At 39.2% G+C, this 15621-nt stretch overlaps 1 protein-coding gene across 1 annotated transcript in view; it reads left to right on the top strand.

The window, feature by feature from the left end:
- LOC5567074 overlaps nt 1–15321 on the top strand; it is a 216015-nt gene extending 200694 nt beyond the window's left edge. Inside the window, exons 5-9 of the mRNA XM_021857215.1 lie at nt 9642–10207; nt 10274–10470; nt 10573–10700; nt 11039–12384; nt 14402–15321. Of these exons, the coding sequence (XP_021712907.1) occupies nt 9642–10207; nt 10274–10470; nt 10573–10700; nt 11039–12384; nt 14402–14980 (2816 nt within the window). The 3' untranslated portion in view covers nt 14981–15321. The remainder of the gene's footprint in view (nt 1–9641; nt 10208–10273; nt 10471–10572; nt 10701–11038; nt 12385–14401) is intronic.
- The last annotated feature ends 300 nt before the right edge of the window (nt 15322–15621 follow it).

Raw genomic sequence — 15621 nt, 5'->3', positions numbered from 1 at the left:
AAATTGGGAAATGTTCATGGTAGAATCCAATTGGAACGCCACGGGTACATCCAAGCAAGCGAAAAGATTCATAAAACCAACTCTCTGAAGAAAGCACTAGTTCTTGAAGCCAGCCAGTTTGACCTCGGCGCTAGTGCTGGAGTAAACAAATTGAAGCTGTGTGCATAGTAAACTCCGTGCATATGTCGTATGAGCTCAATGACTCAATGATCTTATAATCACAACCAATTATGCAATCAAATACATTTTACACTCCCAAAAAGTAAAAAAAAATAAGAATATCGCATTCACTTCGTTTGTAAATCGCGGTATGTTTAGTGCCTAATTGAACATTTTGCGGCGAACTGTCAAATCAACACCAAATTTTTGGCTTCACTCCAGTTGTTCGTGGATGACAGCCGTTTCAGTCCTGTGCATAAAACCCAGTCTAGCAAAAGCCCGGGCTATACTGAACCTTAATAAAGGAAATCTTAGGGTAATAACTGTCCGATCACTGCCCAAGTAGGTATCATAGATAGTCAAGAAAGTTTGTGACACACGGGGTTAAAGTGACGACGTGTCCGGAATAAGAATCATCCAAAGGTCACACATTTCTATTTATTTAAAATTATTTATGTTACCGATGATAAATCTTTACCAACAATTCGAAAGTTAAGTGTTATTATTTATTAAAGCTTGATAACGCTAAGAAATCATACAGAATGATTTATTCTATATTCATCATAGAGCAGCTAATTTATGCTTGAAATCTAACACTTTGCAATTTCTTAACGCGTTAAAAATTTGCTTCAATATTTATAGACATTTTAGTGTTACTTTATACTTTAGAACATAATCCAAACCTCTAATACCACGATTTTTTAATGGACTAAGCGCACTTAGTCTACTCTGTCTGAACTTTTGATTTGGTTCCCTCTGACTGAACTTTTTTTGGGAAAATGACATGCTTGCATGTTCAAACTGCACAGCCAATTCAGATTACACAGCGTAACAAAAATGACATTTGTGCGTGTCCAAAGGATCAAATTATGTGTCTCTAGTAGATTTGAGATTGCTGAATCCGATGCCGTTCTCAGAAATTTTCCAGCACGTCACAATTTTCGACTACATGTCGCCAAAGTTGCATAAAACATTGGTTTCATTGATGTTTTTTTTAATTTTATTTTATTGATGTACAAGGGGGTCAGGGGCCAAGTCTCCAGCATAAGTTTGAAAACTCACACCGTCCATAATACACCGGGGGGTTTTGGAGTTTGGGAAGTAGGTAACGCAACATCTTTGACCAGAAGGTTCTTTAAGTTTTGCTTCTACTCTTGACTTCCAATACACGTATGAATGATGCAAGGTCAAAAGAACATGAATCAGTCATACATATAGCGGTAGTGAAGTGTTTTGCCTAAGGATATGGGAAAGGAGGGATTTTGGGTGGTGTTTTGTAAATAGCTCTGTGGAAAAAGTTTGTTATTAGTTTAAAATTTAGTTAATCTGATTCACCTTGCAATCAGTAATAAGAATATTTACAAAAACATGATACTTAACTTTTCTCGGCCAATACGGTGCCATGTCTTTCCTCTCCAATGGATTTTTCCTCGTTGTAATGGCGGGTTAGATATGAAAACAAGGATAAAGAGAGAAGAAAAGTTAGTGATTGTTACATGCTTTATTGCTGTATTGGCCTACAATAAAATCATAGAAAATTCGCTCTTTGGATTCCCATGATAACAATCCCCATGCAACTTACGAGAAACTCCATGGCAATGATCACTGTACGCCATGTGCGGCATTCAGGACATCTTAACAATACTGAGGACGAACAACAACAAATGAATCCAAAAGAGCGAAAACCTCAATGTTTCAATGTAGGACAATTCAGCTTTAATGCATGTGAGAAGTTCTTGGTGATATTCTCACAATGGCCATTCAGAATGGTTCGACGGATGTAGATAAAAGATCATTATGATAAAATTAACGCGACGACATGTTAGTGAACTCAGAACGATTATTGTATTTGCAACTGTTAATTTCGATAGTTAAATTTAGGGTCGGTTATTGTCTATAACTTTTAAGATAAGCAGGAGTAAAGCACGAACGCGAAGTAATGACCTTCCATCCCATCTTCAAGTGCTCCCCACAAGCACAACACTTCATTCTGGCACTTTAGAACGTCCATGTTGTAACTTGTTCACACAAGAAATCTGCCTCGACCGAGTTGGCAGAACGCGCCCATACCCCTTTCTGAACCAAAGGACAGGGAAAACATTGGTTTCATTGATGTTTACATAAAATTTAATGTATTATTTATCATATTTTTTGTAATATAACTCACCAAGTATGCAAAATTGGACTTTAACTTTCATTTCAGATATAATTTGGTTGAAATTGCACGATGAAATTTCGACTAAGTCGTTTTTTTCAACATGCTTGCTGTCTCCATACAAAATTCTTCGTTTCACTTAAATGGCAGACAACAAAACTTTTCTAAAGCATCAAAAATTAACTTCTGAGCATCTTAGCTATCATGAACTTTATTGATAAGTATTGTTATACACATGAAGTTTGAAATATGTGGCAAATTAAGCAAATAAATTGCCATACAAGCAGACACTGAAATAGTCAAATTTTGCATTTTCAACAGCCAATACCTAATAACTAGATTTACTATGATATTTTTGAAAACGGCAATGGATTCAGCAACACTTACTTAAGTAATTGGTGGTATGTTGGTGCTTGAGACAAAAACGTGTTCCGCAGTGATATTGATTACCGACCCCAGTAAAATTTTACTGGGTTTTTGAACTACCGTAATCCGGGGTATCATTGATCAGCGGGGTAACATTGAACAGAATGGCCCATCTCATAAAAAGTTCGCATTATCATTTATTGATGCAACATTTCCAAATCATGAATGGTGCTTTTCTTTCTTGTATTCATCAGCTGATAAAAGTGAAGATTTTTGCGAAAATTGCGTTTAGCTTATGCGTAAATTTGGCAACTTTTCGAAACAATGATTTCAATGGTTAAGGTGACACTACCAAACATTCATGTCTCACATAAGTTCTGTAAATGATATGAGCAAGGAAAATGCGGTTCTTACTCAAAACGGCATCGCCGAAACGATGCCGTTATCAAAACTTTCATAAGCATGTTCAATTAGGCAACATTACTGAATTACTGTTAAGAATGTAACTTTCCCTTAGGAAATTGCCTACCTTTAGGCGTATTCCGTGGTTCGAGATGTTTTTAATTTTTAAATAACTCAAAAAGTAAATGACTTGTAAGCATTTGGCCTTCATATTCGGCTTCAGAGGCCATGATTTCAGTAGGTAACGATATTTTCAATATTACCGAACGTTGTTTACATAGGTGATCAATGTTACCCCATATCAGCTAAATAAAAAAATCACTTAAAACATTTTTTTAACATGCTTAAGACTTTCAAATAACAAAATAAATTCTATAGTCACGAGCTATGGGTGGCAGTACTTGTTTTAAAAATATAAAATTTGCAACTATTGCATTTTCGAAACAAATATTAAAGAAATATTCAAACAAATTCTCAATGCTACCCCGGATAACGGTACAGATTTTTCGGTAGTTTTTACCTGAGACGAGACTCGCGAAGACGGTCTTCTTTTTCTGTGATTGCTGAGTTTTTTTCTTATTCCATTTTGTGTTTATACCAATTATGCGCAAGCCGTTCAAACTCTCACATGAACCTCTCAGCAAAAAATGATTGAGTTTGCATCACATCGAATCATAAATAGCCGTTTGAGTGAAATTTCATGCCAGCAAACGTAGCAGACATTAGAAATAATTAATCTTCTGCTTAGATTTATCAGCAACTTTGGAAAAAACTGCTCCGCTGACTGAGGTTTTTCAAAACAGCTAATTTTGAATACAATACTTTTCACTTTCTCAACCATAAAAACGACCGGCTGCATTTGACGTTTCGTGAGAGGGGAATCTGGGCTGCATATGACGTTGATATTTTTCCTCTTCGCGAGTCTCTCTCAGGCTTTTACGATTCCAGGGAACCAAAATATGTTTTGATTGATAGAAATTACTAACTTAGCCAGTTAAGATGTAGAGCGTTTTACTGGTTTTTCCAATTTCCCACGATGCACCCTTGGACCTTTCGGATTCTACCCAGACAACCAGAAGTCGCATAACAGTTTACGAACAAAGTCGTTTATTTATACAAATTGCATCACACCCGCATAACTCGGTGTGCGAAATCGTTTGACCGACGAGATTCATCGCATGAAACGCTTTTTTATGGGTTCATATGTACTTTTCCTTCTGTCCCGTATACATATACGAAGTAAGTCGGATCAATCCGTAGCAGCTGTCAAATCAACTTTGTCGGCATTAAGTCGCATAAGAGGACATATTAGTTCGTAATAAAATCTACACACTCGCATTGCATGCTATTTTTCATCATATAAAATATGCACGTATATCGCCTCCACTTTTGTACGTTTAAGGCCTTTTAGCAACATCTTATACGTGAAAATTTTCTCATATAAGCATCGCATAACGCAAAAGGTGATTTCGTTATATATATACATTCTGGTTGTCTGGGTAATTATTTCAAAAATAATAGTAATAAAAAGCCCAATCGACATAGACATGTCCCTTATCAAGCATTTCTCGTGAAAATAAACATCTACCATCACTTTGGCACTCCAGTCCACTTTTTGGATTGCATTTAGGTCCCATAACAACTGTGCAAAATTTCAGCTCGATCGGTGAAACTATATTTAAGCGCCAGCCGTTCAAAGTTTGTATGGGATTTACTATGGGAAAACTTACTTTCCCAAAGAAAAATCGACAGAGGTCGCCCATTCTGCCCATAACTGCAAAACAGCCACATTCGACATTTTTGGCAAATTGGAGTTAATACCATGGGGAGTCATCCAATGACAAATACTTTCGATCAACTTAATCATCAATCAATCAGTCAATCAATCAATCAATCAGTAAGTTGATCGAAAGTATTTGTCATTTGATGGCTCTCCATGGTATTAACTCCAATTTGTCAAGAATGTCGAATGTGACTGTTTTGCAGTTATGGGCAGCATTGGCCTCTATAAAAATGCTGAACACAGACTTCGATAGGTATTTCAACGATGAAGAATATTGCCGACGACCGCGAAACAATCCGACACTTGTGAAAAATGTTTTTGAATTAAAACCTATTGGTAAGGCGACTTTGATTAACACGTAAAGAAATAACAATAATAACAAAATAGGGCAAAATTTCCAAATAGTATATGTTTAATAACTTTTTCACAAGCATCGGATTGCGATCTTCGACAATGGTGTTTGTTCACGCACATTCAAGCGTCTTTTGGGTTGGTGCCATCGATCTTCTCGAGATTTACAAATACACTGGATTTCACGATAATTTACTAGGACGAAACTGATATTTTATTTTGTTGGACAAACGGAACTTAACATGATGGAGTTTTAACACTTAAAAACCAGTTTTAAGGTATGTAGCTGTATTTTCACTGTGTTTCTATCTTATTTAAAGTTCTGAAGACTGACTTATTGAATAGTATGAAGACCGTTTATATAGTATAGAGGTAGGAAATTTAGCGGCAATAACGATCTGATCCGAAGCCAATTGTAAAGAGTTTACAATCTAATTGGATTTTAACATTAATGGCTTTACAGTGAATTCTTCTAATAATTGGTCAGTCTTAGGTCAACTGGGGTTTGAACATACCGGCCCCCTTGAAAGGCATTGCCTTTTAATATATTGCTACTGTATATGCTTTTGATGCCAATGATTGCATAGAAGAATCAATGCGTTTTCAACTTCTAGCAGTGTTCATGTAGTATCATAGTGTATACTATTTTGATGTGAGTTAGATTTCTTAACGGTGTGCTGATCCTTGGTGAATCTAAGCGTAACGATGGACTGTCTGATCTGTACTTCGCTGGTAATTTAAAGGTGACTTCCTTCCTCTGAACACGCACTTCAATTAGAATGAACTCGTTCAACACTGCTGTCAGTTCCAGTTTGCCGACATCCTCGCATTGTGCCTGTAAAAGTTAGCTACATCAATGCACTGTGTTTTGATAATTTTGAAATTGGAATCTAAATGCTTAACTGTGTCGTAGTACGTGACGTCGCATTGCTACTGGAACCGCCGATTGATGCACCTCTGCTCCGTTAACTGATTTTAGCGGTATACTCCTGGTTCGCTGACTCGCTGTATGGTTGATGTCTGCATTATGATTTCCGATATCATCACAGATTGCTACTGGTAGACCGTGTTACCCGAGCAGCACACATGTTATATTTGAGCATTTTCGACTGCTATATGACCAGATCAGGTCATATATGAGTTGATAATGCTCAATTATAACATGTGTGTTGCTTGGGTAACTGGTTGTGATCTTTTTCCAATTCCGCTGTCATTACGGTTCTAACGAACTGTGGCCACTAGACTGATTGTAATTCCCCATAATGACCTCTCAGCCTTGCGCTGGAGAGTGCGGCGTTTAGAATTTAATCAAAACTTGTTTCGCTGATCTGGAGAAAACTGCTCATGTCACCTTTTCTTTCCTCTTCAACTTCAGAAGGTATTACAGCCTTCTGGTACGATGTCATTACTCTGGCTATTCTAAACTCAAGTAATCCCCAATGAGTGGACCGCTATGCTGAGTATATCGTACCTCCTCATGCCCCAATGATGCATATCACTGGACTGTTGACTAGCTAGTAGTTCATGAGGCACCAAGCGGGCTTTAACCGTTGGCTCGTAAACTGTATGATTGGGAAAGATCTACAGCAGACGCTAAAGATGAAAATGGCAACACAGGAACGTTGTCTTCAGAACAATTGGGTTGTCGTTGAATGTGAGCAGATGAACTGTGGACATGAAGTTGATGGTGCTGGTGAAACCGAAGACGGCCAAGCTAATGCGGATGCACAGCATGATGATGTAGCAGGATTTGAAAAGATTAGGCAGATGCTTCTGATGATGTGCCGGATAAACAATGAACGGCCAATCGGGTTGCAAGGGGGATAACTCTATTGTACAGCCAATTGTAAACGTAGACGCATGCTCGTCCTGATGGCATCGAATGGAGGAGGATTTGAAGCAATAGTAGTGCCACATCAGTGGCAATGAATGGCTCTGGAATCAGATGAATGGTGCTTTTTACCATGTTAATCAATATTACAATAAAACTTGCCTGAGAACGGAGACCATCTGTGTGGTCTCCGTTGATGCTCCAATTCACTACCCACGTACAATATCGCCGTAATGCCGCATCGAAGATAATACATTCGATCCGTAGCCGTATTTAGTCGCATTGTCCAGGGACACCATTGTCACAACTGGTGCAAACCCGAAAGAAAGCGTGGGACATTTACCGCAGATCGAGAGCAGTGAACTTGAGTAATACACGAGTGCGATGTTGCGATCGTAGATAGATAGATTATCTTGAAGTTTGTTTTGTTCCAGCTGTCCGGTCGGATTTTTTGCGAGATTCGTCTTTCAGCTCATCATTGTGGAACGATAAACCTTTAGTACAGTACCGCTGACAACATTTCACATATGGTAGTATAGAAATGACCGTTTGAGCTTTACTGATCAATAACAGCCATTCTTGTGTGGATGAAAGCTTCTGATTGTGCGCTGTACTACACTGATCTGGATAATCCTTCGGCTCCATAGATATAGCCGACAATATCAATGTCAATCTTCATACTCTTTAGTCACTGCTTCTAATCAATGCACTAGTTGCGAACAGAGCAACTTCGATATTTTTGGACATCACGGTTTTTGGGAAGATAAGAAGTCTTCTTAATTGTTTTTTATAAGATACAATAGTCACAGAAAGTTCACAAGTAACGCATTAAGTTCAATATTACACAGTGCTACAATTTCATGGATTTGAACGGCACCAAAGAATCCGGCTCGAAGGACCAAAATGTTCACGCACATTCAAGCGTCTTTTGGGTTGGTGCCATCGATCTTCTCGAGATTTACAAATACACTGCATTTCACGATAATTTACTAGGACGAAACTGATATTTTATTTTGTTGGACAAACGGAACTTAACATGATGGAGTTTTAACACTTAACAAATCAGTTTTAAGGTGTGTAGCTGTATTTTCACTGTGTTTCTATCTTATTTAAAATTCTGAAGACTGACTTATTGAATAGTATGAAGACCGTTTATATAGTATAGAGGTAGGAAATTTAGCGGCAATAACGATCTGATCCGAAGCCAATTGTAAAGAGTTTACAATCTAATTGGATTTTAACATTAATGGCTTTACAGTGAATTCTTCTAATAATTGGTCAGTCTTAGGTCAACTGGGGTTTGAACAGTGTTCATCGTAGATATACCTACCTAGATCTGTGTTCAGCATTTTTATAGAGCACTTTTGGCGACCTCTGGCGATTTTTCTTTGCAAAAGTGAGTTTTCCCATAGTACCGTTTTGATTCATATTACGGACACTTAAGGCCTCAGGGAAGTATAACTCAGGATAGGGCACACAAAATAAATAATTCTGTATGAGTCCTCAGCGTTATTGAGCGTCAGAAACCCTAAATTTTGAGTAAAGAATACGCTTCCATAACTTGAGCTATTTTAAATAAATCGAAATGTGTGGCCTTTTTATGATTCGTATTCCGGACGCTTCCTCACTTTTGTCTCATATTGCGGACACTTTGATTTGAATTCCGGACAGCTCATGGAAATAATTGATATAGAAGTCAAATCATCAATTAAAATCGTCAAACCACTAAAGAGACGCATAAGGCAGTTGGGCATTATAAATTTGAATAGGTATTAATGGAAAAAGCTTATTAAAACGAGCCTCGAAAGTATGAACTTTTTAACGGCAAAAATTGGAACATTTCGTTTGAAATGTTTCCCATACAAAGTAGAGTGTCCGTAATTTGAAGCTGTCCGTAATATAAATCAAAACAGTAAATCCCATACAAACTTTGAACGTCTGGCGCGTTAATATAGTTTCACCGATCGAGCTGTTGCACAGTTGTTATGAGACCTAAATGCAATCCAAAAAGTGAACTGGAGCGAGAATCTAAATTTTTCATTAACAGTGTCCCAGGCTATTATCCACACGGAGATGGAATTCAACTCAATTTTGGGTTGTTTCAACGCAATTCCGTAGTTGAGCCCAATAACTCAATTTTGGCTAAATTTCCAAGGTCCCCACTAGGTAGTTTGGCTTTAATTCCATTAAAAAAATATACTCAATTTTGGGTTGATTTAACGCAAAATTGAGTTCTTTCGACCTAAACATAAGAAAAGTTACATTTACCCAAATTTGGCTTATTGGGCCAAAGTACCCCCATTGGGTAGATGCAGCACTCTCTATTTTTGACAACATTCGTGTGGGAGAAAGAGAAAACCGAGAGATTTTGGGTTGAAACTATAATCGATATACTTAATTTTGGGTAAAGTAAACTCAAAAATTAGGTAAAAATATTTCACCGTGCACTGTCTACCACCAAAGGTGGTTACTTAGTGACATCAATGAACACGAGACGACGAACCTTAATTCCAAAACTTTACACATGTTGCATTGGCTTGTCCTAGCATACCGTCCAACTTATTAATACAAAATTTCATGCTTAATTTTTACAGTTCCGGTATTGTCCATATTTTTCTCCAATGGAATTTTTATTTGGTGGCCACGGTTTACTGGCGTAGAGCCAACTGCCTACACTATCCAGCTGAAGCACAACGACACAACTACTCTCCCGTTCGACGCCCAGCAAATCAACGGAACCACTCAGATATTGGACGATTACATTACCCACGAAGAAGTGTTGCCACTTTTGACGAAAATTGACATCAGTGTCAAGCAGACTCGCGAAAATGTTCTAGAGGAATCGACGGGAAAGAAACGACGCAAACGTCGCCGGAGAGCCTTCGATATGGTGGGACGGGATAGGAAGCAAATTTTCGAATCGCTAACCGGAACCCAGATGGATTTGGAAATGGCCGGGGCAAACGTTGGCATCGCCGGGCATCACGACAAGCACGAGACAAAGTACCGTCAGGTGCTGATCACCGCAATGAAGGTTTCCGGTAACGTGACTGGTGTGTTCATTCCGAACACGAACAGTCTCAACGTGCGAATTTTGGGATCAGTGACGGCGGATGGAGAACCACTGCAGCAAGACTTGCATTACATTCAATGGAAAACGGTGAGTAGTTTTGAAGTTATTTTAATATAGTTCTTCAATTAATTATGCTGTCATTTGTTTATAAAGATTGATTCATCCATTCGGCGACCTGATGCTGTCAACCGGTTCCAAACCAACCACGTCGATGCTCGCAGTGTACAGTTCACGTGGAGCCGCTTCATTGCAACGGATTTGGCCAATAAGTGTCTCACGTTGTGCTACAAGAACGTCAATCATGATGTTTTCATACGAGGGGGCTCCAACCGGATTAACTGTGTGAACATGTGAGTCCGTATGACAAACATTGGAAGGATAATTAAATGCTCTAGAAGAAGATGCTAAGCAATTTTTTAACGAGCGCAAACTGATATGTATTTTTATTCCAGACCAAAGGACGCGACGCACTACAATCTGGTGGGGCTACTGCCATTTACCTCGTACAAAGCGTTCCTGAAGCCCTGCCACTCCAAGGAACCTATCAGCGATGTTTTGGACTTTCTAACTAAACAAGATGGTAATGATTTGATCTATAAATGCAATAAGGTACCGCGGGGCAAGTGAGTAAATGGGACAATTGAAAATAATGTGTACATTTTTATGATTTTTTTAATTAATCTTCCAAATTTATGCATAAAACATTGAGGCCATTCAGACAGAAGAGATAATTAAGAAATTATGCAATAATAATTGCATAGGACTGTGTGCGACATAAAGGTAAGAGACTAAAACTCTTACCGCTCAACGAATACTTAAGGTTATGATAATGTCAAGAATAGGTGATTTTCTTTACACACTTGCACTACGGTACCTTAGGACTTGTGTTATAATTATATCATCTACATTTTTTTACAGTTCCTGGCCCAGTAACTAATCATGCTTTAGTGCGTAAAAGTGGTATTACACTAACGTGGGGTCCACCGGAAAATAGAAACGGACTCCTTCAAGGATATATGATCCAGTGGATCGACAAGGATAACGTGAACCATTCGTTGAATCTCACAATCGATACAAATCACTTTACATTTCCGAATGTATCGACCGATGACAAAATCAACATTTCTATAATGGCAATTGGCAGCACAGGAATAGGCATACCGATCTACGTTAAAATGCTCAATCACGTCGTAGACGTAGTTGAGCCTGAGCCCGAGGAATATATTCCGTGGATTGAGATTGGCATTGGTGCATTTACGATCATATGTCTTCTGCTGTTCTGTTGCCTTCTGGCGATCCATCGTAAAAATTGCAAAAAAGCCCATCGGAATCAAGCGACAACCACTACAAGTGCACCACTGCAGATGCATTCAGCCAATTGCAATGCAGACATTCACGAAATGCAAACCCTCATCGGAACCTCGGAGCAACTACCAGTATTAATACCCAACGGCAAATACAAACAACCCGAACCTCAGATACCCATCAATCATCAGCAGTCTGTGAATACTTTTGGAAGCGTTCGATTATCTCACGCCAACACGAGCCCTTCCAACAACAATCCTGAAACTCAAAACGGAAAATCTCACCTCTTACCCCCAAACAAAAACGGACTTTTACAAAAGGCAACCACTTCTTCCTCAACCAATACCGGTCTACTTCCACTCCAACCGTTATCCTCACAAATCATGAACATCGACGTACCGATTAGTTCTTTTTTGAAATCGAACAGCATTAGCGGAAAACAGGACGTTGAACCGGATCGGACTCTCAACGCCAGGAATTTTTGTAGTAGAATCATTAGTAGCTATCACTGTGACGATGAGCAACATGCTCCGACGTCAAACTATTATAACATGGGTGGTAGAGGCACACAGTACACGACCTTTAATACGGGTGAACCAAATCAATTGCAACCGATACATTCCTATAGACCTGCTACAGCCACTGCTACCACTCTCGCTACTGTTGCACCTACCATAATAGCCATTAACGCTGTTCCAACTACCGCGGAACATGTGCCAAGTTCTGCAGCTACCTCGACATCTCTTTCGTCTGCCTCGAACTTTTCAACCACTTCGGCCGGATCGAACGGTTCCTCAGCGATGTCCTCTTCCTGTTCCGTACATTCTCAGCAGCAGCCACAGCATCATCAAGAACAGCAAACGCAACATCGGACGGTCAAATACGGCAGCAGTAATGATTCTGCGATGGGCAACGGTGTCGATCTCGCTGTAGCTGTACGGATTACGGAGAATCCACAGGTGAGTGTGGCTACTTTTCTCTTTCATATCATAATTTTACTGATTGATCTTCGAGTCTTTTGACGACTTTCATCAAATCTACACTACGACACAACAAATACAATCTGCTTAAGGACATATCCCCATGAGTACCAAAATGGCCTCTAATATGGCACCTTACTTCCCCCTTCGCTTTCCGCTCCCTCCTCTTACACTTCTCACAGTGTTTTGGAGAGCGATCATAAAAATTATTATTTGAAGTTACTAACCTTATTGTAGAGCGGTGGTTTCTTAACTGATAGCATTCCATAATATATTTTTCACAAATCACCAGTTTTTGAATGCAAATAGGGTGACTTACGGCTTCGGCACCATTCGACTATTATCGGCAACCAAATTTCAAACGCCAAATATACAGTAATTTTCTATCAAAACACATCAGTGGAAACATTCAGATGATTCTCTGTTCTGCCCGCTTCCCGCTGGCGAAATTTCCGAGACTAAACAAACGATATCGCCGGAGATGTCATCAATTCAAATGAGCACGCCTCAAAACGCAACTGATTTGGTGCTGCCGAAGAGATTCACCAGCAGTTGTTATGGGAAAGTTGCCGAAGAGATTGAGGCTGCCGACAATAGTCACACTGACAAGGGATGTTCGCAGCGTTTTAAAAACTTTTCCAAAAGCATTTTGACAATTCTGTCGGTGTGAATCGATAGAGGATTGAGCAACGCATAAATGTAAATATACAAACACAGAATTTGTCTGCTGATGTCCGAGAAAATTACAAAAGAAGCAGGGCATCGGCTTAAGCTGCCGAGAATACGTAAGTTCCCCTACGTAGTTATTGCTGTGATTTGTGTTGTAAAATACCACGCACTTCCGAATCACTTCTTCTTCACGCACTGAGATATTGTGTGCGGGCTTTTCGGTGCCCGTTCTAAAACTCACTTTTAATCGTATTTCTACTCACGGTAGCAATTCAAAAATCTAATGCGATACTTGAAATACTTTGATTATTCACGCACGATGCTCCTGGGAGCAATAAATCACTTATATTAGTCAATTTGTGCTCGAAAACAGCACCAGAACGCGAATTCACTGAGCCAACATTGTTTATGATTCAGATGCGCCGCTCTCACTGATTGGAAGTGGTGTCAGTTTTTATGTTTGCAATTAGAATGGTTTGGATATTCATACACTTGCTACAACCACGTATTTTACAATTTCATAATACTCAAAAGGTGTACAATGTCACAAGTGTTGCAAAACATTTTTGTGCGTGAGAAAAACAATGTACGACGCAAATTAACAGCAAAAATGAATATAAGATATTATACAGTACAATTGACTGTAGAATTCAAATGCATACTGATGGCAACTTTCTCCGTCCGTGAGAAGCGAGAGAAGAGAGGAGAAAACTGCCAAAAAAATTAAACAACACACGCATGGTGTGAAAAATGCTTATAATTTTGGTCTAAAAACATGTTTTTACTACCAAATAAAATAAATTGTGATTTTGAGTTTTTATGAAGTTGTTGATGAATTCATATCGACAATAATACCTTTGCATGAAACGTGTGCAAGTAACACTACCTACATAATTTTGTTGGTGGAGGTATACATGAAACATGATGATTTATTTTTGGCCGACGCACATAACATTGTGCTCCGCCTTGTTGGGTGGCTTCGAGAGGGTGCTTTAGCGGGTGGCTCGAGTGGGTGGCAACATTATGTTTACGTGCTCAATGAACCTTCACCTTAACAAGATCATATAGAAGCACTCCATGTGAAGCATATTATCCGTAAATATTTCTGTTGATCAGGAACAACTGAAGAAACATAAATAAGTAAAAACTAGTAAAGATAAAGTACTTTCCATGTTTTTTAATTATAAAAAAATTTCTGATCATTCGACTCTTCAGAATTCAAATTAAAGTAAATATAGACCTAAAACTTGATAGTTATCCAACTCAAGATTTCATTTTAAATCATTCTAATCAATCGATATTTCTTTCTTTGCTCTTTCTCTCGCAGTATTTGAAGAACAAACCGACACCGGTAGGATACCTCTCTCCAGCAGCCGTACTGAACACTTCGCTCTTCGATAGTAGCCAACGTAGATTATTAGATTTAACCATAGATAGTAATAGTATAGAACCGTACGACGATGATGTAACTAACTGTGATCAAAACGACGATGCTAACCAATCAAATACCTCTACCAATAACCTCCCGAGTACCGACTGCTCTCCCCAAACGCACCAGCAGCAACAGCAGCTATCCGTACATATGCGGTTAGCACCCGCGTCCGGAAGCAACCTGGACGAAGCGGAATGCAACAACAACGAACAACAGCAGCGAACAGCAGCAGGCTTCCATAGTGACTGCCTTCGGTTATCACCTCTTCACCGACAGCAATTGCTCAATTCCAGTAGTAACCACAACCAGTGCGAGATCGTCGATGCCGACGAAGAGGACGACCTGGACCATCTGGAAGACTTGAACAACTCTTCTTCCCTGCTGAATGAGAGCAGTATCAGCACGAAGCCCCTTCATCAACAGCATACCTCCAGTTGGAACTTCCGGCGACCCATTGTCGGACCGAACGGTTAGTTACCCTACAGCGGAAGTCGTCGGCCAGGCCGAGATCCAGATCATCAACAACATCATCATCATCATCGTCGTCGTCGTCACTGTTCATTAGTAGCACCCTCATCCGAACGACCGTTTCGAACTTGTGATCGCCACCAACATAGGAACAAAGTAAGATGACCCATTTTCATGCACTAATTAACTATCTATATTATTCTCAATCATACTTTGGCTAAATGGAACCCTTTATAAATAAGAGAGAAGAAATAAGCGGGCGAAACGGAAGCTATATTCATTCAAAAAGAAAGATGTTTTTTTTATAATTTTATTTTGATCTAAATATAGAAATTAGTGAGATTTAATCGATGGAAAAACGAAAACAATATTGATTGAACGAGAGGCTTCTTATTTTACATATTGAAACATTTGCGGATATGTTTAAGGTTATGTAAAACGTTTGGCGGAGTTTATATCGAGGGAATGCGTTCCCACCAAAACTGCGCACACAACACTACTGGCCGGATGTTTCGAGATTCCAAAATTTTTAACTGCTTTTGCGCTTCAACCCAAAACCAGTCGTCATCTGAAACACACGTGAACACGATCATTGTTAAGGGGAAGGAACTTTGCTGGACGTGGACTTTCTGGTGCGATGCAATTGG

This window comes from Aedes aegypti, chromosome 1, assembly GCF_002204515.2.
Source record: "Aedes aegypti strain LVP_AGWG chromosome 1, AaegL5.0 Primary Assembly, whole genome shotgun sequence".
Taxonomy (NCBI): Eukaryota; Metazoa; Arthropoda; class Insecta; order Diptera; family Culicidae; genus Aedes; species Aedes aegypti.
This window is presented reverse-complemented; position numbering and strand designations above follow the sequence as displayed.